Here is a 19701-nt window from a genome sequence, read left to right as displayed (position 1 = left end):
TTGGCTCCTAGTTGTTAAGAGCTCCTTCCAGGACATAGCGCCTTACATTCAAGCACCGACTTTCCAAGCACGAGCCACCCCAGAAGATGTTGGTTTTGCTGTGAGAAGCACCTTTAGGGGACAGGAGGGCTCCAGACCCGTGTTTAGACACCTGTACTGAGCCCACAACATGGCCAGGTTGGTGGTGATGTGTCCTAGACAGTAGCAACGTGCTTCCTGCGTTGAGTTGTCTGGGAGCAGTCGGAAACCACCTGTCACATACCAGAACAAACTACATGTTATTATTGACATTACCATCACCCAAATGAAGGATTTGCTTCCTTCTCTTAGTGTGGGAAACATCAGCACTTCTAACATCTCACCCTGAAAAAGGATGCTGCTTCCAAGTCAGTTACTTAAATGTGCCCTGTGGCCTCTCCTTCCTTGGCCAGCCTCTGGCATCGCTAGTTCATGGGAGCCACACAAGTGATTTGTTTGAGTATCAGAGCTGGCATCCAGGGGGCTGGCTCACTTGCGATTTCTTCCTCTGTAAAGATGCACCAACTTGAATTAACGAAATCTGGAGAGGCAGAGCAGCTCTCCGCAGGGGCTGGGGCACAACTATGCCAGTAACTCATAGATTTACCAGCAGGGACATGGCTATAGATCAGTTGAGGAGGCTTAAGGATGCCCACGGTATAATTTGCCACTGCTAGTCCCATCATAGGTGCCCCTCCGCCTTGTGTTGCCCTGGGCTTTTGCCCCAAGACTAGCAGTATCTTCAACCAAACACTCCCTGTAGTACTGCTGCCTGTTGCCTAAATAAGCCCCTGTGTTGCTTCTGGAAAGAATGGTGGAGAAAGCTGGGAAACTCTCAGAATAAGAGAAATATATCTTTAAGTACAGGTAGGTTTGCTGCCATAAGTAATAGAAGCATTACAGTATACAGATACTACAGCTGTTGCAATTGAAAACAGGCATTGTAAAATCAGGTGTGGTCATGCGTTCTCCAGCAAATCTCAGTATTTCTCCAGTGTTGGCAGCAGTGCCACTTATTTGCTAATACTTATAGTAAATCTGCCAGCATTTACTGATACGGTTATTACACAGATAGAAGAGGCCCCTGTTATTTGCTTTTATTTCATGGTAAGGATTCCTCTGAAAAACTATAAAAGATATAAAAAAATAAAGGATTAAATTCTTCTTGTGCAAATGGATTAGCTTGAAGGCAGACCTTTGACAGCAGCAGGGATTGATGCCACCCTGCTAACCAGGGAAAGGAACTCCCTCAGGGGGGATCTAACAGGGTAGAAAGCACAAAGGGAAAAATGAAGCACCAAACATCCTTTTCTGTCTTTTCAGACCTGAGACCAAATTTGGGTTTTAAAGGCCCCACCTGAGCAACAGCAAATTCTTGCTTTTGCTTGGAGTGCTAGTAAGGAGCCATCAAACACAACACAGAGGTGCAGCATTCCCAACTGGAAGAGAAAACTCCTAGACTATCTAGCCCCTAGCCCTGCCATGGCCACAAAAGCCACCATCTCTAAGAAATACCTCCAGCTGCTCCTTTTTCAGGTTGCTCTTCTAGGGCCTGTCTTCTGTGGGAACGTGTTGGTCTGGCCAACGGAAGGCAGCCACTGGCTGAACGTGCAGATAGTTATACAGGAGCTCATCCGCCGTGGGCACAGCGTCACCGTGCTGGTATCCAACGCTTCCCTCTTCATTAAACCCAGGGCTGAGGCCACAGAGAAGTTTGAGGTCTATAATGTGCCCTTCAAGAAAGACACCATTGAGAACCTGATCGAGGATGTAGTGGCACTGTGGCTGAATAACAGGCCAACAACCTTAACCTTCTGGCAGTTTTACAAGGATCTGGGAAAACTGTCCAAAAACTGGCACCACATGAACAGACTAATGTGCAATGCAGTGCTAACCAACCAAGAGCTGATGGCCCATCTGCAGGGGTCTAGTTATGACCTGCTGCTGTCAGACCCAGTGACCCTCTGCGGGGACCTCCTGGCTCTCAAGCTGGCCATCCCCTTCATCTACTCACTACGCTTCTCCCCAGCCTCCACCGTGGAGAGGCACTGCGGCAAGATCCCAGCCCCACCATCCTATGCACCCGCAGCCCTGTCTGAGCTCACCGACTGCATGTCCTTCCGCGAGAGAATAAAAAACATTGTGTCTTACCACCTGCAAGACTACGTTTTCCAGAGCTACTGGGGAGAATGGGATATCTACTATAGCAAGGTCTTAGGTAAGCCTCCTGCTACTTCATTTCTCATTACACAGCCTCCCACCTTATGACCTACAGACGTAGGAACCTGGCAGGGTGGCAAAGTCAAGGTCTGAGAGAGGTCAGCAAGAAGTTTGTCATTATGCCCCTATGTGGAAAATGGAATGAGCCACCAGGGTCCGTCAGTTGCACCCACTCCCCTGCAGGGTGCTGTGCTGCTATGCCATTGCACTGAGATGGGGATTGGTGGTCATCCTGACTGGTGCGTTTTACTTCTGCCATTAATTATTTTTAACGTGGAGGTTGAAACAACTTCCACACCATATAGGGCCCTCAGCAAGGGAGCTCAGCTTACACACTGCCCCCTCCAATGACTGCTTGCGCAGAAAGCAGCCAGGGACAGAGCTGTTTTCCTAATCCTGAGTATCATACAAGGAGGGGGGAGCTGGTGAATTACGAGCCAACCCTGCCTCCCTCAGCAGCAATACTGAAATGCATTGTGGCTTTGTAATAGAGACTTCACTTATGTCACTGGTCACATAAAGCCAATCCTTTCTGCACAAAACAAGTTTTATTTAAAACACACCCTTGACCCGCAAGCAAACGGTGAAAGCAACAAGTCTTCCTCTGCAGGCTTTTCTTCTGGACTGCTTTGAGTGAATATGTAGAAACATACATTTATTTAAGTGTTAATCACACATGATCAACACGCTATTTTCACTAACCTCACATTGAGCTTGTGAAAAAGAGCACCTGCAAATCTCTCAGGGGTCAATTGCCTGCAAATACCTGCATGCTGCAGGACTCCACAAGTACACCAAACTGTTGTCTTATACACAGCAGGTGAGGTATCTCAGCTTGGCTTCTCACAACCAAACTGCTTCCATCACCCTCATTTTCATCCTGGAAAGGATGCTCTAGGCAGCAGGGAAGTTGTAGCAAAAGTCTTGCACAACAACATTACCAAAACATTGCATAACAGAGCTGGGCAGAAGCCCAGTAAGGATGATTTTTAGCACAGTGAAGAGGACTTACATTATTTCTTAATTGCACATCAGAAGGGTGACCATAAATAAACCTGTTTAACAGACTTTCTGGTTCAACTTACTGTGCATAATTGGCACCTAGTGGCAGGCAGGACAGCCCACACCATCACCTACCAGCTCTGGCCTCCCGCGATGCATGCTCTGGAGAAGGCAAGTTCACATGAGGATAGTCTTACTCTAATCCTGGAGTCACTTGCCCTGTAGTTACATCCGCTTTGAGACACAACTTTTTAGCTGCAGCCCTGGATCACCAACTTAAGTACACTGTAAATGGACGCTCAGGGGCTTTATAAAGCAAAAGGGTGACCATGCAGTGGGTGAACATCTTCTCTGCATACCCAGCTGTGCTTCAAAGAGCCAGAAGAATGAAAGTCACCTCTTCTACCAAACAAATAACATAGAGACTGTAGTTAGACAGGCAAGAGGGCCAGGATGACCAACAGGACACAATCCTCGCTGGACTGAGCCCCCCAGGACTGACAGCTCTCCCCACTGCTCCAGAGGAAGAGTATCTTCCAGCTTCAGCAAGCTATTTCCCACCAGATGGTGCCAGCTGGTCACAGTCACATGCCATTATCCAGGACAGGATTTTGCACCAGCTAACTTGTCTCCCTGCCCTCTGAAGCAAACCACTGTCACGCATGCCCAGCCCAGCCCAGCTCAGGAGCGCTGCAGCTCCCGGTGAAGGAGGGCCAGAGTGGCATTGCCACACAGGGCAGGCTATGGCTGGGAAGGAGGTGGCGGTGCTGTGGCTGTTGGCTGTGCTGGGCTGTGGGTCGGGGGGGAAGGTGTTGGTCTGGCCGGCTGACAACAGCCACTGGCTGAACATGAAGTACATACTCCAGGAGCTTGTGGTCCGGGGCCATGAGGTGATTGTGCTGCTGCCTTCGTGCTTCCTCATCCTTGACCCCACACAGCCTTCACCCTTCCAGTTCGAGGTCGTTGAGGTGCCGATCACCAAAACAGAGATGGCTACTATACTGGAAGAAGCTTTCTATTTTTGGTTTTACCAGGAGAGAGTGATACCTGTCTGGGAAAGTCTTTACAAGATAGCTCAACTGGTGCACAAGCTGGAAAACGTAACCAAAATCATTTGTGATGAAGTCCTGAAGAATGAGGCGCTGCTGGAGAGACTGAGAGCATCCAGCTTCGATGTCCTCTTGGCAGACCCACTGTCACCCAGTGGGGAGCTGTTTGCTGAGAAGCTGGGTATCCCCTTCGTGTACACCATCCGGTTCTCCATAGGCAATACCGTAGAGAGGCTCTGTGGGACACTCCCAGCACCTCCTTCCTACGTACCAGCCACTGTAAGCTGCCTAACAGATCGGATGACTTTCCTGGAAAGGCTAAAAAACATCCTCACCTACACTGTGCAGGACATCGTATACCATTACCTTTTCTGGGGAAGTTGGGATCAATACTACAGTGATGTTTTAGGTAAGGCTGCTCTTCTAGAAATTACATCTGCTGTACACACACGAGAGCTTAGAGGTTAAGCCAGAAATTAGGAGCAAGACAGCCCTGAACTCACGCTCCTTCCTCCAAGTCAAGTCAAACAATCCAGGCGAGTACAAAGGTTACCTGTTAATCCCGACCTGCTACACTACTACAGCTAAGTCTGTACAGGTACTTCTAGGATAGCTAAAACAGTGCTAAAGCCACTGGGAACAGAGCTCATCAGTCACATTCATAAATGAATCATGGCAAACACTAAGAACAGAAGACTAATACCATAAACCCACCAAACACTAGTACTGAATTAAACCTTTTGAAGTAGAAGTAAAAAATGGTTTTGGTAAGCTATACAACAATACTATCTTTTTCCCCTAGTACCCTTCTTGCTTGCCAGCTTATCTCAAAATGACAGATAATGGCCTCCTCCGGTTTTGTAAAGATTTGGGAGAGCAGCTGAGCTCCAATTTGCAGTGATAAAGGGTTCCTTGCTTTTTTGAAAGTGTCTAAAAGAAATATGAGAAGATAGTTGTATTTATGTATAGGTTTTTCTCTTTTTTAAATAATAGTTGCATAATTATTTTCACATTTTTGCTCTAAGCAATTACTGTAATACTTAAAAGGAAACGGGCAAAGACATCTATTGGTGGGCAGATAAAATGGATATTATTTCAATATAGGACTCTAAGTGTTTTTATTTATATTTCACTAGTAGGGTGTAATTGTGCTAAGAGAGCTAAGTTGTTAAGATGTCCTACTATTAGAGTACCTAGCTGTGTGTTTACTGGTGTTTCTTATCATGCTTGACAGAGTACAAAACCTTGTGCTGGCAGAAGCATGGTTTGCTGATATCCTGCTGTGTAAGCCTCAGAGCTGCTTGGATCTTGTCTTGTCTTTTCTATTGTTAAATGTGGGGTTTAGCACTTAAGGCTCCATGTGCAATACCTGTTTTGTTAGCTGTGTTAGCTTAGCTGTTCTCTGCCCTGACAGTGACACGCTTTGATCTGGAGTGTATCCAGCCCTGAAGGAGGCGTGAAAGGAAGGGGCAAGCATCTCTTAGAAATGGGGGAAATGTCCCAGCTCCTGCAGCGTACACATGCATCTTCTCTTTCTCTTTGGAAAATCTTCCTCAGGGTTCTTATTAATCTAGCTGCTTTCCTAGAGCTACCTAAAGGCTTTTTCAAGTAATGAGGTTGAAGCATGATGAAAGACTGCTTGCTCCACTGTCAGTCTTGTGAGGGGAGCTCATGTGGTGGTGCTGAGCTCCTGGACTAGTGCTCAGGCTCTGTTTATGCTCCGTCTCAGCCTTATTCGCCCTCTGCTCAGGAGAGAGAAGCTGCCTGTTCTTTTCCCTCAAGACATCAGCAGCACCAAGCACCTCCACTACATCTGCGGGATACAGTCAAGAGGAGAAGTCAGGTCTCTTGTCTTGGCATTATCTGTCCTGGGCAATATGATACGGATACACTGATGTCAGTTTGCAGCATCTTCCCAAGAGAAGGCACAGAAGCAGCAAGGTGAGCAAAATCTGTGCTCCTCACCTCCTCCTGTTTCTCTCCTGGGCTGGCCTGATGCTGGAGTCATCTCTACCAGGACTGTGTCCTTCCAGCGGCAGTCCTGTGTGTCCACAGCATCTAGTTATAGAAAGGACAGAACAAGAGCACCCGGTGACCTAGTTGTGATTCACTGCAGGACACTTTGCACCAAGTAAAGAAGGAGATAACAATTGTAACCAGCTTTACAGGTAGGTTGGTTCTTACAGTGCAAAGACACAAATTTAGGCTGTAGTCAAGTGATAGACAGGGTTCATCTTGTAGTTGTCAAAGAAGTCCCATGGGTTGCTCATATGCTTTCCCAAGCCTGAGCTCCTGCCTGGTACCGGAATGTGTACTTTCACCTTGAAGATCTGGTATCAGGGTATACTGATTTTGGCTGGAATAGAATGAATTTTCTTCATAGTAGAAATTTTCTTCATGGGGCTATATTTTGGATTTGTGCCCAAAACAGCGTTGATAACACGGGGATGCTTTAGTTATTACTGAGCAGTTTTTACACAGCATCAAGGCTTTTTTTGCTTCTCACACTGCTCCTCCCAGAGAGTAGGTTGGCGGTGCACAACTTGGGAGGGGACACAGGCGGGACAGCTGACCCCAGCTGACCGAAGGGATATCCCGTACCATATGATGTGCTCAGCAAAAAAAGCTGAGGGGTATGGGGGGGTGGAGTTTGACAGGGCTGCCGTTGGTCAGGGAGGTGAGCAATTTCCTTTTCGCATCACTTGTTTTTCTTGGTTTTATTTTTGGTTTTTGCTTATTAAGCTGTCTCTATCTCAGCCCATGAGTTTTCTAACTTTTGCCCTTTTGATTCTTTTCCCCTCCCACTGTGGGGGAGTGGGAGGCTCTGTGTGCTTAGCTGCCTATCAAGATTGAACCACAGCACAGGGAAAGGGCTTCTGGTCCTCACATGCTGCAAAATGCACTTTGTGGTGAGCAGAAACAGGAGTTGCCATCATTTCAAGATCAGCTGTGGCTCTGCAGGAAACTGCAGGGCGGGATTTGCTGCTTGCCCTGCCCTCCCATGAGTGTGTTCTGGCATGCTCTCTTGCCAAGCTTGGCACCAAGTGGATCTCACTTTTATTGGTTGGCTCTAAAGTGTTTGCACACTGGAGCACTAAACTGTTTCCAGCTTGGTCAGACCAGAGTCGTACATGAACTGCTGAGATGATGAGGCCAAGGTTCCCCTGGCTGCTCTGGGCCTTTGCGTGCTGCTGGAGTGCTGGCTTTTGTGGGAAGGTGGTGGTCTGGCCCACCGATGCAAGTCACTGGATCAATTTGAAAGTGCTGCTGGAAGAGCTTGTTCTCCGGGGTCATGAAGTGACTGTGCTGGTGCCCTCAAGCAGCCTGCTCATCAACTACCAAGACACCTCCTCCCCCTTCACCTTTGAGGTCCTGCAAGTCCCCTTTACCCAGAAGACCCTGGATGCTGTCATGGAGGACTTCCTCAATTTCTGGATGAATGAGATCTCTAATGCTTTCCCCTGGGAGATCATGTGGAGGATGAAAGAGGACATGGAAGTCTTTATCAAAATGTCAAAGCAGACCTGTGACACCTTGGTGATGAACCCTCAGCTGATAGCAAAGCTGCAGCAGGCCAAGTTTGATGTTCTGATCGCTGACCCCCTGTCTGCAGGTGGGGAGCTTGTAGCAGAAATCCTAGAGATCCCTTTTGTCTACAGCTTCCGCTTCTCTTTTGGGAATGTGGCAGAGCGGCTGTGCGGTGGACTCCCATCCCCACCTTCTTATGTGCCTGCTAGCACAATACAGCTGACAGACCAGATGTCCTTTGCGGAACGACTACAGAACTTCCTCTTTTACTTTTACATGGATTTATTTTTCTCCAAGTTTTGGCAAGACGAATTGGATGGGTACTACAGTAATGTCTTAGGTAAGGCAGCTGTTGAGTGGTTTCTCCTCTTGCATAGGTTGTACCTTTTGAATGTTTTGGGAGCTCAATGCTGTTGTCTCAAAATACTCTATCTCAATGGCCAGCAGAGATGGCACTCCCATTTTGGTCACATGAAGGCTGTGCTTTCCATTTTAGGTCTGGTCTAGTCTAACAGACACTAGTGCGGTTTTGTTCTAGTTCCTCTTGAGGACCTTTAGAGCACATAGTTCTAATTTTTGCCAGTGATGATACTGCTGGTGAGCTCTTGCAGTAAGCTGTATGCGCATTTTAGTGTTTTCAGAGGACAGTTGTCGCCTCTTGATGACAGGCACTTCTACAATTAGGATGGTAGCAGATAAAAGCTGGAGGGCAAAATCATTCCTTAATTAAGTGTAAGGCACTGGAGACAGCTCCACTGACAACACAGGGATGGAGTTAAACCTGTTTTAACTGGGAACGCTGCCTGCTTCTGGACAACTGCAGAGCAAAAAAGCACTCCTCATTCATATTGCGTGCATCATCTGGAGGTATCATCTTGCAACCCTGTGTAGTACAGGATGCTAAGCGTGAGTGCATAGTGCATGTTCTCCAACAATAAATGCTAAGAACTGTCACCTTTCCCTTTCATACACCATTTGGAGTTTGAAATAGTCTCCTTAAACTCCATACGTATCTGAAATTTTTCTTCCAACCTAGTACAACTCAGGCTTGATTCAAAGTCTTTGGACTTTGAATCTTGTACAAAATATCTATGCTTAAGCAGATAATGAGTGAACAGCAAGCACAAGGACATCTATTCTGTTGTCCTCCAATCTCTTCCTGCATTTCCCAAAAACACCACTGTGCTCTGCAAACTAGTCCCTATTCCATGGATTGAATTATTTTTTTTAAATACTATGTAAGACTTAATTACACCTTTATATCCCTCTACTTGTAATGCAGGCTTAATTTTCACTCCAGTAACTTTGTAACTGACTTTACTTTTTACTTATTTTAGTAGAGAGTAATATTATTTAGTTATTATTTAGCAAAGAGTACTTATTAAGTAAACATTGTTCTTTATTTAAAATAAAAAAAATTACTAGTGTAAATTGTAACGCTGATCAAGTAGTATAAGAAGATGCCCTACAAATAATTTTTATCTTGCTGCTTATTTTGCTTCGTTCCTGCTTCCATTCGGCAGGCTTTGGACAATGATTTACCAACACTGCTAACCCTTTTACTCCCCAGTTCCACTTTGTGTGGAAAATATTGCAGAGACAACTTGCAACATGTACCTGTGAATATATATTTTTCCAAATGGGAAGCTATAACACAGTTTTACCAATTGGATTATTTTCTGTAGATGGATTTCTAGAGACATTTAATTTTGCATAAAATGACATTCAGAGCATCTATGGATTTGGCCAAATTTTCCCATTATGTATCAAAAGGGGCTGACCCAGTCCCCAAAAGAACTAGGGATGGCTGTACCTGTCTGCTATTGTAGTCTGAGCAGCTACTGACTGAGTCACCACTTGAAAAATGCCACAGAACTTTGTTTAAAAAATTTCTTCCTCCCTGATTGGTGGTCATCACTTTGTGATTCATTTATTTTTTATTTAGAACTAAATTTTCCGTGATTGTTCTCTTCCCCAAAGTGCGTTTTTATTACAAGCACAGGTAATGAAGTCTTTCAGCGGTACAAGAATTGCACTTCTGTATCACAGAAACTAAGTGCTTCCCACTTAGTCTTGTACTGCTCTTAATTCACCCTGAAGGTTCAAAATTCTTTTAAAGATTGTATTACCTTGTTCATGGCAACGTGTCAAAGCCAAACACAGGACGGGGCAAGGAATAGGTCTGAATTTGTCCATATATTCATTTAATGCGTGATTTGCTAAACTATACTGACTGGGAGTGCCAAAAGACAAAGGTAAGTCTCCTATTTTGCAATCTAGAACAAACAAAACTGCTCCTGTGTATGCTGTAAACCCCTTGTACCTTGTCCATAGGAAGGCCCACAACCCTGTGTGAGACGATGGGGAAAGCAGAGATATGGTTAATCAGAACATACTGGGACTTTGAATTTCCACGCCCTTTCCTGCCCAACTTTGAGTTTGTTGGAGGACTTCATTGCCAGCCTGCAAAGCCACTATCAAAGGTATCCCAACTTTGTTCTGACGTTGGTTGGTTGAGTGCCCAGCAGAACAAAAGCCGTTTCTCTCCCTGATCAACCACGCAAGCCGTGTCCTGAGAAACCTCATTCTTAAAGAAGATGCTCTCCTGCCGGTGGGGAGCACAGAGATATTTACCAATCTGCCCATATCGTGCAAACTGAGGGCTGGGTTTAGAGCCTGCTGTCTTAAAAGAAGATAGCTGAGTTCAGCAGGAGGGAATACAGCATTTGTTTTAGGAAAAACAGGTGCTACCTTGGAGTAGTTAAGTGTAAGATTTAATTCTAAGGTACAGACTTGCTGCCCATGATACCATTGAAATACCTGATGCAAAAAGGCACTGTGACAGGACAAATTCTTTAGACAAAATGGAGTCACGAAAGAGATGAGTGATAAATGCTTTTTCCATTGTTGCCTAGTTTAAGCCAACTTAAAGGAAGAAAAATACTCAGCATCTCCAGCCTAAGCTCTGCTGTGACTGGCAATGTTCAGGTGGAATTTGAAACTCCCAGATACCGATGATGGCAACACGACAAGCTCTGGTCTAGATTATCACTCCTGCAGGAGCCTTAGAGGAGGCAGGGTACTTTCAGTACAAGTTGTCCACTAAAAGAAACCTTCTAACTCATCACACTCCCCTGTAGCAGGGGTTGAGTTGGGGCAAATGGATAACCATTCTCTTTTGGGTGCTATTGCTCCATTTCACATGTCACTAACTAAAAAAAGGAACAGGAAGACCTATTGGTCTCATTTGTAGAAAATGTGTTTAGCAACATATGCTATATTGCAAGAAATAGAGAACTGTCTGACTGAAGTGACAGCAGCGACTTGAGCAATCTCTGATCAGGATGCTGAAAAACACTAATCAGTTTTCATCACACTCCCTTCCTACCGAGCTATGAAATGCAACGTAGTTGTTCCATGAAAATCCAGAACCTTGACTGACTACGCTAGGGAGGGTGGCACAGGGTATGGCCCTCTCACACCAGTGCCAGCTTCCATTCCTGCTGCTTGTGCTCTGTCAGAAATGTGTCCTGAAAATGCCTGAGTTGCTTTCAAAAAGACAAAGCTTCTGTCACCTGTCTCAACTTGTTCTGCTCCTTCTTGATAAGAAACTCTGTTTTGCACAGGGCCAGGTCTATCTTTGTAATACCCTTCTGTCAGCAGAGGTGCTCATACACCATGATATCTCCTTGATAAGCTTAAAAGGTTATGCTCTGTTCACAGAAATCACAGAGTCATAGAATGGTTTAGGTTGGAAGGGACCTTAAAGATCATCTAGTTCCAACACCCCTGCCACAGGCAGGGACATCACCCACGAGACCAGGTTGCTCAAACATGGTCTTGAACACTTCCAGGGATGGGGCATCCACAACTTCTCTGGGCAACCTGTTCCAGTGTCTCACCACCTTCACAGCAAAGAATTTCTTCCTAATATCTAATCTAAATCTACTCTTTTTCAGTTTAAAACCATTACCCCTTGTCCCATCACTACATTCCCTGACAAAGAGTCCCTCCTCATCTTCCCTGTAAGGCCCCCTTGAAGTACTGGAAGGCCACAATAAGGTCTCCCTGGAGCCTTCTCTTCTCCAGGCTGAACTCTCTCAGCCTGTCTTCATAGGAGAGGTGCTCCAGCCCTCTGATTATCTTCATGGCCCCCCTCTGGACCTGCTGCAACAGGTCCTTGTCCTTCTTATGTTGGTGGCCCTAAAGCTGGACCCAGTACTCCAGGTAGGGTCTCACCAGAGTAGAGCAGAGGGGCAGAATCACCTCCCTCGACCTGCTGGCCACGCTTCTTTTGATGCAGCCCAGGATGCGGTTGGCGTTCTGGGCTGCAAGCACACATTGACGGCTCATGTTGAACTTCTCATCATTCACCGACGCACCCAAGTCCTTCCCCTCAGGGCTGCTCTCAATCCATTCTCTGCCCAGCCTATATTTGTGCTTGGAATTGCCCCAACCCACGTGCAGGACCTTGCACTTGGCCATGTTGAACTTCATGAAGTTTGCACCCGCTCACCACTCAAGCCCGTCAAGGTTCCTCTGGATGGCATCTCTCCCCTCCAGCGTGTCAACTGCACCACACAGCTTGGTATCACCAGCAACCTTGCCGAGGGTGCACTCAATCCCACTGTCCATGTCACCGACAAAGATGTTAAACAGCACCGGTCACAGTACTGACCCCTGAGAAATGCCATTTGTCACTGGTCGCCACTTGGACACCGAGACGTTGACTGCAACTCTGGGCGTGGCCATCCAGCCAATTCCTTGTCCACTGAACGGTTCATCCATGAAATCCAGGTATCTCCAATTTTGAGACCAGAATGTTGTGTGGGACAGTGTCAAATGCTTTGCACGAGTCCAGGTAGATGATGTCAGTTGCTCTTCCCTTATCCACCAATGCTGTAACGCCGCTGTAGAAGAACACCAAATTTTTCAGACATTATTTGCCCTTAGTAAAGCCATGTTGGCTGTCACTAATCACCTCATTTTCCATGTGACTTAGCAGTTTCCAGGAGGATCTGCTGCATGATCTTGCCAGGCACAGAGGTGCAACTGACCAGCCTGTAGCTCCCTGGGACTTCCCTGGGCCCACATTTTCCCTAGTCTTCCTTTTGTCACCAACATACCTACAGAAGCTTTTCTTCTTGCCCTTGATGCCACTGGCCAGATTTAATTCTATCAGGGCTTTAGTTTTCCTAACCTGATCCCTGGCTGCTCAGACAGTTTCTCTGTATTCCTCCCAGGCTGCCTGTCCTTGCTCCCACCCTCTGTAGGCTTACTTTTTCTGTTTGAGTTTGCCCAGGAGCTCCTTGTTCATCCATGCAGGCCTCCTGGCATTTTTGCCCGATCTCCTCTTTGTTGGGATGCATCACTCCTGAGCTTGGAGGAGGTAATTCTTGAATTGAGCTTTCCTGGACCCCTCTCCCCTCCAGGGCTTTATCCTACAGTATTCTACCAAGCAGATCCCTGAAAAGGCCAAAGTCTGCTCTCCTGAAGTCCAGTGTAGTGAGTTTGCTGTATGCCCTCCCTGCTGCCCTAAGGATCATGAACTCTACCATTTCATGGTCACTGCAGCCAAGGCTGCCCTTGAGCTTCACATTCCCCACCAGCCTTTCCTTGTTGGTGTGAGCAAGGCCCAGCATAGCACCTCGCCTTATTGGCTCTTCTATCACTTGGAGAAGGAAGATATCATCAATGCATTCCAGGAATCTCCTGGATTGCTTATGCCCTGCTATGTTGTCCCTCCAACAGATATCGGGGTGGCTGAAGTCCTCTATGAGGACTAGAGCTTGAAAACATGAGGCTGCTCCTATCTGTCTAAAGAGGGCCTCGTCCACTTGGTCTTCCTGGTCAGGTGGCCTGTAGCAGGCCCCTACTGTAATGTCGCCTGTCCCTGTCCTCCCTTTAATCCTGACCCATAAGCTCTCAGTCGGCTCCTCATCCATCCCCAGGCAGAGCTCCATGCATGCACTCCAGCTGGTCATTGACATGGAGGGTGACACCCCCTCCACTTCTCCCCTCCCTGTCCTTCCTGAAAAGGCTGTGTCCTTCCATTCCAACACACCAGTCATAGGAGCCATCCCACCGCGTCTCCGTGATGCCAGTAAGATCATAGCCCTGCAGGCATGCTCATGTCTCTAGCTCCTCCTGTTTATTCTGTGTAATCTGCGGAGCATAACTACTCTTAGTATGTTTCCTGTCTCTCCTAGGAAATGGAAGAATTTGTTCAAAGCTCAGGGGAACATGGCATCGTGGTATTCTCTCTCGGGTCAATGGTCTACAACCTAACTGATGAAAAAAGTAATTTGATTGCCAGAGCCCTCAGCCAGCTTCCACAAAAGGTGAATTTCCTTTTGAGTCTAAAACGACTTGCCTTGTTTTTTGTCACTCCTGTTGCCCTCAGCAAGCCTTTTACATTTGGATTGGCCTGGTTTTTATCTGCATCTCTGCTGGATGCACCACAGCTGGGAAGCAGCTCACAGCTCTGCAGAGAGACAGACTGATGGGTCACCTCATGCGGAGTTCTGGCATTTCCCCTTCTCTGAATCAAATACCGTGGAGGTGTATCCATAGGCCAAAATATAAAAATCACTCTGATATTTTTATAATAAGCACGTAATAACTGATAACTAAAAGAGCTAAACTGGAGACAAAGCTATTTGATTTACTGTGAAAAGGTACACATGCGTACCTAAAAAGGGGTGCACACGCCCCCACTCCCAGCCAACTTCCTCCTTAGTTTAATTGCTGAGCATGATGTCATACAGTATAGAATATCCATACCTTTGGTAGGAATGAAGCCCTACATTACATGCAATAATACAGAAGAACATGTCACATGCACTATGTTTATCTTATTCTTCCTTTGTTCAAGGTCATCTGGCGGTACAAAGGAACAAAACCAGAAACTCTGGGCTCCAACACCAGAATTTATGACTGGATACCCCAGAATGACCTACTTGGTGAGACTGATTCTGTCTGGGATGCATTATGCCCTTGGAAAAACTGTTTCCTTCTTTGTTTTTCCACTATAATGGCTTATTCAGGCAAAAGAACCACATAATACTTGTGGCTACAATTAGTTTCACAGCTTAAGCAGCAGAGGTTTGCTCTTGGAGCCTTAATTTCCTGGCCTGCTTTTTACTTTAAGGTGAGTGGCTGTAGAAGAACCATGGAAGATACAGCCAGGCTCTGAAGGGAGTAAGGAGCAGTGGCTCAAGAAGGCAGCAACTTGAGCTTAGCTAGAAAGATAAATCTCTAGAGTAAATGCCTCTGTCTTACAGAACTTGGTGGCAATTGTCTGTCAGGGCTAAGAACCACCAGTAGGCAGGAGTAAATATCAACGTAGACATGTACTCTGGAGCTGGATTTGTCCTCTGCAGTTAATATCCAGGGCTCACCCTTCAAAATGATTGACCTAAGCAAGGCTGCAGCAGGGGGCAGCTGTGAATCTGATACCATGTAAAAACTAGAACTGCGCAACAGCAGAAGGGCTGAAGTAACACGAGGCAGTCTGGAGGAATATGCCAATTCACACATTGCATTAAAATGAATATGAATGTGTGAAAGCTAAGCGTGCAATCTCTGATGCTGATCCAGAGGGCTGGACTGTTCTCTAGCAGTGCATTTGCCTGGGTAGTTTGCAGTGAGGTTTGTCCCAGTGAACGCAGTTTGCCACAGCTGCTGTTACACATGCCTCTCCTTCCCCCTTCCAGGCCACCCCTTGACGAAGGCCTTTATCACTCATGGTGGCACCAATGGGATCTATGAAGCTATCTACCATGGGATCCCGATGGTTGGGATTCCCCTGTTTGCTGACCAGTATGACAACATTGCTCATATGAGGGCGAAGGGAGCTGCAGTTCAGCTGGACTTCAGCACACTGAAGACGCAGGACCTAGTTGATGCACTGAATACAGTCATTAACAATTCCACGTAAGTTTTATTCTTGCCTTACAGTAGGATGAGGTTATTAAAATCTTTGGCTGCTGATATGAGAAATTCTGCTGTTTCTTCCGGGAACCAAAAATACAGAGTAGCTGGAGTTCGGGTTTCAGATGAAAACTATCATTTCTGAGAATCAGCATTTCTCAGAACGGAGAGACGAGTAATCTGATTTTCCTTATACCACACTTTATGATTCCTTTGAGAAAAATAGTTCTTGGAAAGCTCAGTGCAGCACCCGAGACAGTTTTCTGCTCTCTCTCTCTCTTCCTTGTTCTCTGCAAGTATAAATCCTCTGGAGGCTCTGGATGACAATTCTAGTTGTATTATGTCTACTCTGTCCATAGCCACAACAACTCTTTCTTCTACCCCGAGTTACCAATATCCTTAGGCTACCGTACCTATCAGTCAGGAATCAGAGGGTAAGTAAGCCTGGTAGCTGGGATCACTTGGTAAGGATAAGGCCATTGACAAAGGGCTTGGAAAAAAGGCAGGTATCCCTCCAAGGAAGAACTTGCAAATTGCCAAAGCAAACTGATGGAAACAATCCAGAGTCTGAGGGAATTAGCCATGGTGGAGGTGATCTATAACAACCTGGATGATGACCAGGCACCCAAAGACCCGGATGAAATCTGGTGCATGCAGCCCCCTTGTCAACCTCCTCCTTAGTTTTATTGCTGAGCATGACATCACATAGAATCATAGAATAGTTCAGGTTGGAAGGCACCTTAAAGATCATCTAGTTCCAACCCCCCTGCCATGGTATGGAATATCCCTTTGGTCAGTTGGGGTCAGTTGTCCATTCTGAGTCCCCTCCCAACTTCTCGGGTACCCCCAGGCTACCCACTGGCAGGGCAGTGTAAAAAGCAGAAAAGGCCTTGACACTGTGCAAGCACTGCTCAGCTATAAGGAAAACATCCCTGTGTTATCAACTCTGTTTCCAGCACAAATCCAAAACACAGCCCCATACCAGCTACTGTGAAGAAAATTAACTCTATCCCAGCCAGAACCAGCACACTGTATTATACCGGAACAGAAAATGCTGCAAATGTTTCCATGTTGCTTTTTTTTAAAGGAGTAACTGGAATAATTTTGAATAACTTTTCTTTGCAAAATACTGGCTTTCTCTTTTACTGTTTGTAACCCAATTTTATGCAGATAGGGGTCAAATGGGCCAACTGTTTCAAATATATTTAAATAACATTGATGAAAGTAAAAGCAAGGCTGTCTACCTTCCTCAAGAGGACTTCCAGGTGCTGAACAGGTTGTTTCAAGCATCAGTGACAAATCTTGGGTTTCTTCTTTTTTTCCGCAGCTATAAGGAAAATGCTCTAAGGTTATCAAAGATACACCATGACCAGCCAGTTAAGCCTCTGGACAGAGCTGTCTTCTGGATTGAATTTGTCATGCGTCACAAAGGAGCAAAGCACTTGAGACCAGCTGCTCACCATCTCACCTGGTACCAGTACCACTGCCTGGACGTTCTGGCATTCTTGTTCACCTGTGCAGCCACTGCTATCTTCATTCTTGTCAAGTGCTGCTTATTTTGCTGTAGGAGATGTGGCAGGATTGCGAAGAGGAAGAAAGAATAGACATCCTGTTCCCACCAGCACTTTTTCTTCTCCTAGGCTGATTCAGCAAGGCATTTATGCACGTTCTTTGGTGAATAAAATTATTAGGTTGTGCTTTAAGCTGGACATATCATGAAACACCCTGTTGAACTGGATCATGCTAAAAAGCTGTTGTGGGCAGAGCTGCTTGCTTAGCCAGCAAATTCCTTCTGGCCTAAATAAGATTGAATTATAGTTGCTTTATCCCTTGGGACCCTGTTAGCTGATCACACACAGCCCCTAGAACAGTAATTCCTGCTCTAACTTTTCAAATTCGTTTTAGTATATTTCATAAATCCAGCCTTCCCATTTGTGGTACTCTGGGTCTCTCAATCTGCAACTAGTCTCTTTACCTTAACTGCGTCCTTTTCTGTAATGTCACCCAGGCTTGACCATTCACAACCAAAATGTCTCTCCTGTCAGAACAGCCCTCTCTAGATTGGAAAGTGAAGCTAAGATCATAAGCTCCTAAAAAGCACTCATCTGAATGGCCAAGATCGTGAAAAACTGGGAGCTGCAAGTGGCTGTATCATCACATTCTCACAAATGCACTAATTACTTGGGGGCTGAGGGGAAACCAGACCCTAAAACCAGCGGAGAAATTACTTTTTTGAGAACCACTTCTCTTTTCCATTCAGTGGAGTCCTGCTGCACAGGTCATCATTCTAACTGCAACACTACAGGGGTGTGAAAACCACCTCTGTCAGTAACTTGCCCATCTTAACCCCCAAATGCCTCTGAGCCATGCTAACTAGTAAACGCAAAAAAACCTCTAGAGATGGAACTTGCAAAGTACTATTACATGTGAGATCAATGCAATAGTCACTTGCCTTGCCTGAAAGTTGTGAGGGGAAATAATGCTGTTCTTGGCTCAGATAAGAAGGGTAGTAAATGCAGCACTCCTGAAACTGTTCCAGGTGCATTTACTGATGAAAGCCTAATAAAATGCCAGTTCAGACCTCATGCTCTAGGTAAGGTAATTCCACTGCTGTGCCAGCTTACTCAAGAAAAAACCTGCCATAATTTTAACTGATATTTGCTGTATCTTGGATGCTGCAGAATTGTTTTCAAACAGAACAGGCTGAGAAAATATATTCGTTTACATAATAAAATTCCCTACCCTACATTAACTTTTTTATTAGCATTGTCAAGAGTTTCAACATCTGCTTAAATCTCTTCATACTACAACATTTACAAAAGCTCAAGTAAGTTGCTTCCAAACTACAGAGGGTTAGAACAAGACTAGTGGTTCTCACGGTAACTTTTGGTACACTGTTTCTGTGGTCATGATGGGATCCTATGCAGGCATATGCATATGGAAATATACACGGTGAACAGAAAGTGGAACAGCACGACATTCAGGCCCCAGATGTGAAAGGTTTTGCTGTAACCATTTGTAGAACTCGTTCCCTAGCCACAGCTCCATGAAGCTTGATCACTAGCAGTCCCCATCATCCAGCTTCTGCAAGCAGAAGGTTTGCTGAGATGTCAAGTTGGTCTGCCAGAAGGCCAGTAAGCCTCCTAGCATACTGCATAGACACTGGTCAGACAGGGCTAACAAAAGACACAGGAAACAAGACAGCTGGGAAAAGTTGGACAGAGAAAGTGCTCTGCAGTCACTTTAAGGAGTTGCTTTTTTTCCTAACTTACTCAGAGAAGTCTGGCTTACCTAGTATTGAATTTAAAAAGTAAAAAAGAAAACCAACCAAAACCCCCTCTTCTTTCTAGAATCTGTACATAAAGCAGAGAAAGGTAACAAAGAATGAAGGTGGTCTATGATGCATTTCTCCAATTAGACCCAGTATGTGTACCAAATTTGACAGGCTGATCTAATCCTACTGCTAATAGGCATACTGCTCAGTGCATGGTAAACTGTTTTGAGGAATGCAAACATACGTTCAACTTCTTGTAGTGTTTAAAAAAATCCCAACATGCTTGCAGGAAGTAAAACATTTTGCTTAGCACGTGTAGATGTTTACTATAGCTTTGTAGACTGAAATATACAGAGCCCAAATTATTGTCTGATCTAAAAATCATGCGTTTCCACAACTGCCACACCGTGGCCAATCCTATATTGCAGTTCATAAAAACAGCTACAGCACTCGGCACTGGTGAGTTGGTGGTCTTTACAGCACATGCCACAATCTGGCTTTGTTACATAGAAGACACTGAAGAAAGGTTATGAAGAAGTCCACTGAGGCACTCATACAAGTTTTGAGAACTAGGAAGTTGCCGGAGAAAATTAACAACTTCCACTACAAGTTTTACTTGTCTTTTTTCACAGTTTTACCACTGGCATTTAGATTCAATTTTTTCTTATTTAATAGAAA

General features: G+C 45.5%; 1 protein-coding gene across 3 annotated transcripts; it reads left to right on the top strand.

The window, feature by feature from the left end:
• Positions 1–1500: 1500 nt before the first annotated feature.
• Positions 1501–17452, top strand: LOC141744059 (UDP-glucuronosyltransferase 2A2-like). 3 transcript variants are annotated; one of them, XM_074589311.1, is made up of 6 exons: positions 1501–2236; positions 10152–10300; positions 14027–14158; positions 14692–14779; positions 15533–15752; positions 17077–17452. In XM_074589311.1, the coding sequence occupies exons 1-6, from the start codon at positions 1501–1503 to the stop codon at positions 17351–17353; spliced, it is 1602 nt and encodes a 533-aa protein (XP_074445412.1). In that variant the 3' UTR covers positions 17354–17452. The 3 variants fall into 3 exon arrangements, with proteins under 3 accessions (XP_074445412.1, XP_074445413.1, XP_074445411.1); XM_074589312.1 differs by lacking the exon at positions 1501–2236 and adding an exon at positions 3969–4698; XM_074589310.1 differs by lacking the exon at positions 1501–2236 and adding an exon at positions 6335–8157.
• The last annotated feature ends 2249 nt before the right edge of the window (positions 17453–19701 follow it).

This window comes from Larus michahellis, chromosome 5, assembly GCF_964199755.1.
Source record: "Larus michahellis chromosome 5, bLarMic1.1, whole genome shotgun sequence".
NCBI classification, from domain to species: Eukaryota; Metazoa; Chordata; class Aves; order Charadriiformes; family Laridae; genus Larus; species Larus michahellis.
This window is presented reverse-complemented; position numbering and strand designations above follow the sequence as displayed.

Bases quoted from the DNA above. Each gene is read 5' to 3' on its own strand.
- LOC141744059 (XM_074589311.1), top strand. From the start codon at position 1,501: ATGGCCACAAAAGCCACCATCTCTAAGAAATACCTCCAGCTGCTCCTT. The intron at 10,301-14,026 runs GTATCCCAACTT...TGTCTCTCCTAG, and splicing joins CTGCAAAGCCACTATCAAAG to GAAATGGAAGAATTTGTTCA. The intron at 14,780-15,532 runs GTGAGACTGATT...TCCCCCTTCCAG, and splicing joins ACCCCAGAATGACCTACTTG to GCCACCCCTTGACGAAGGCC.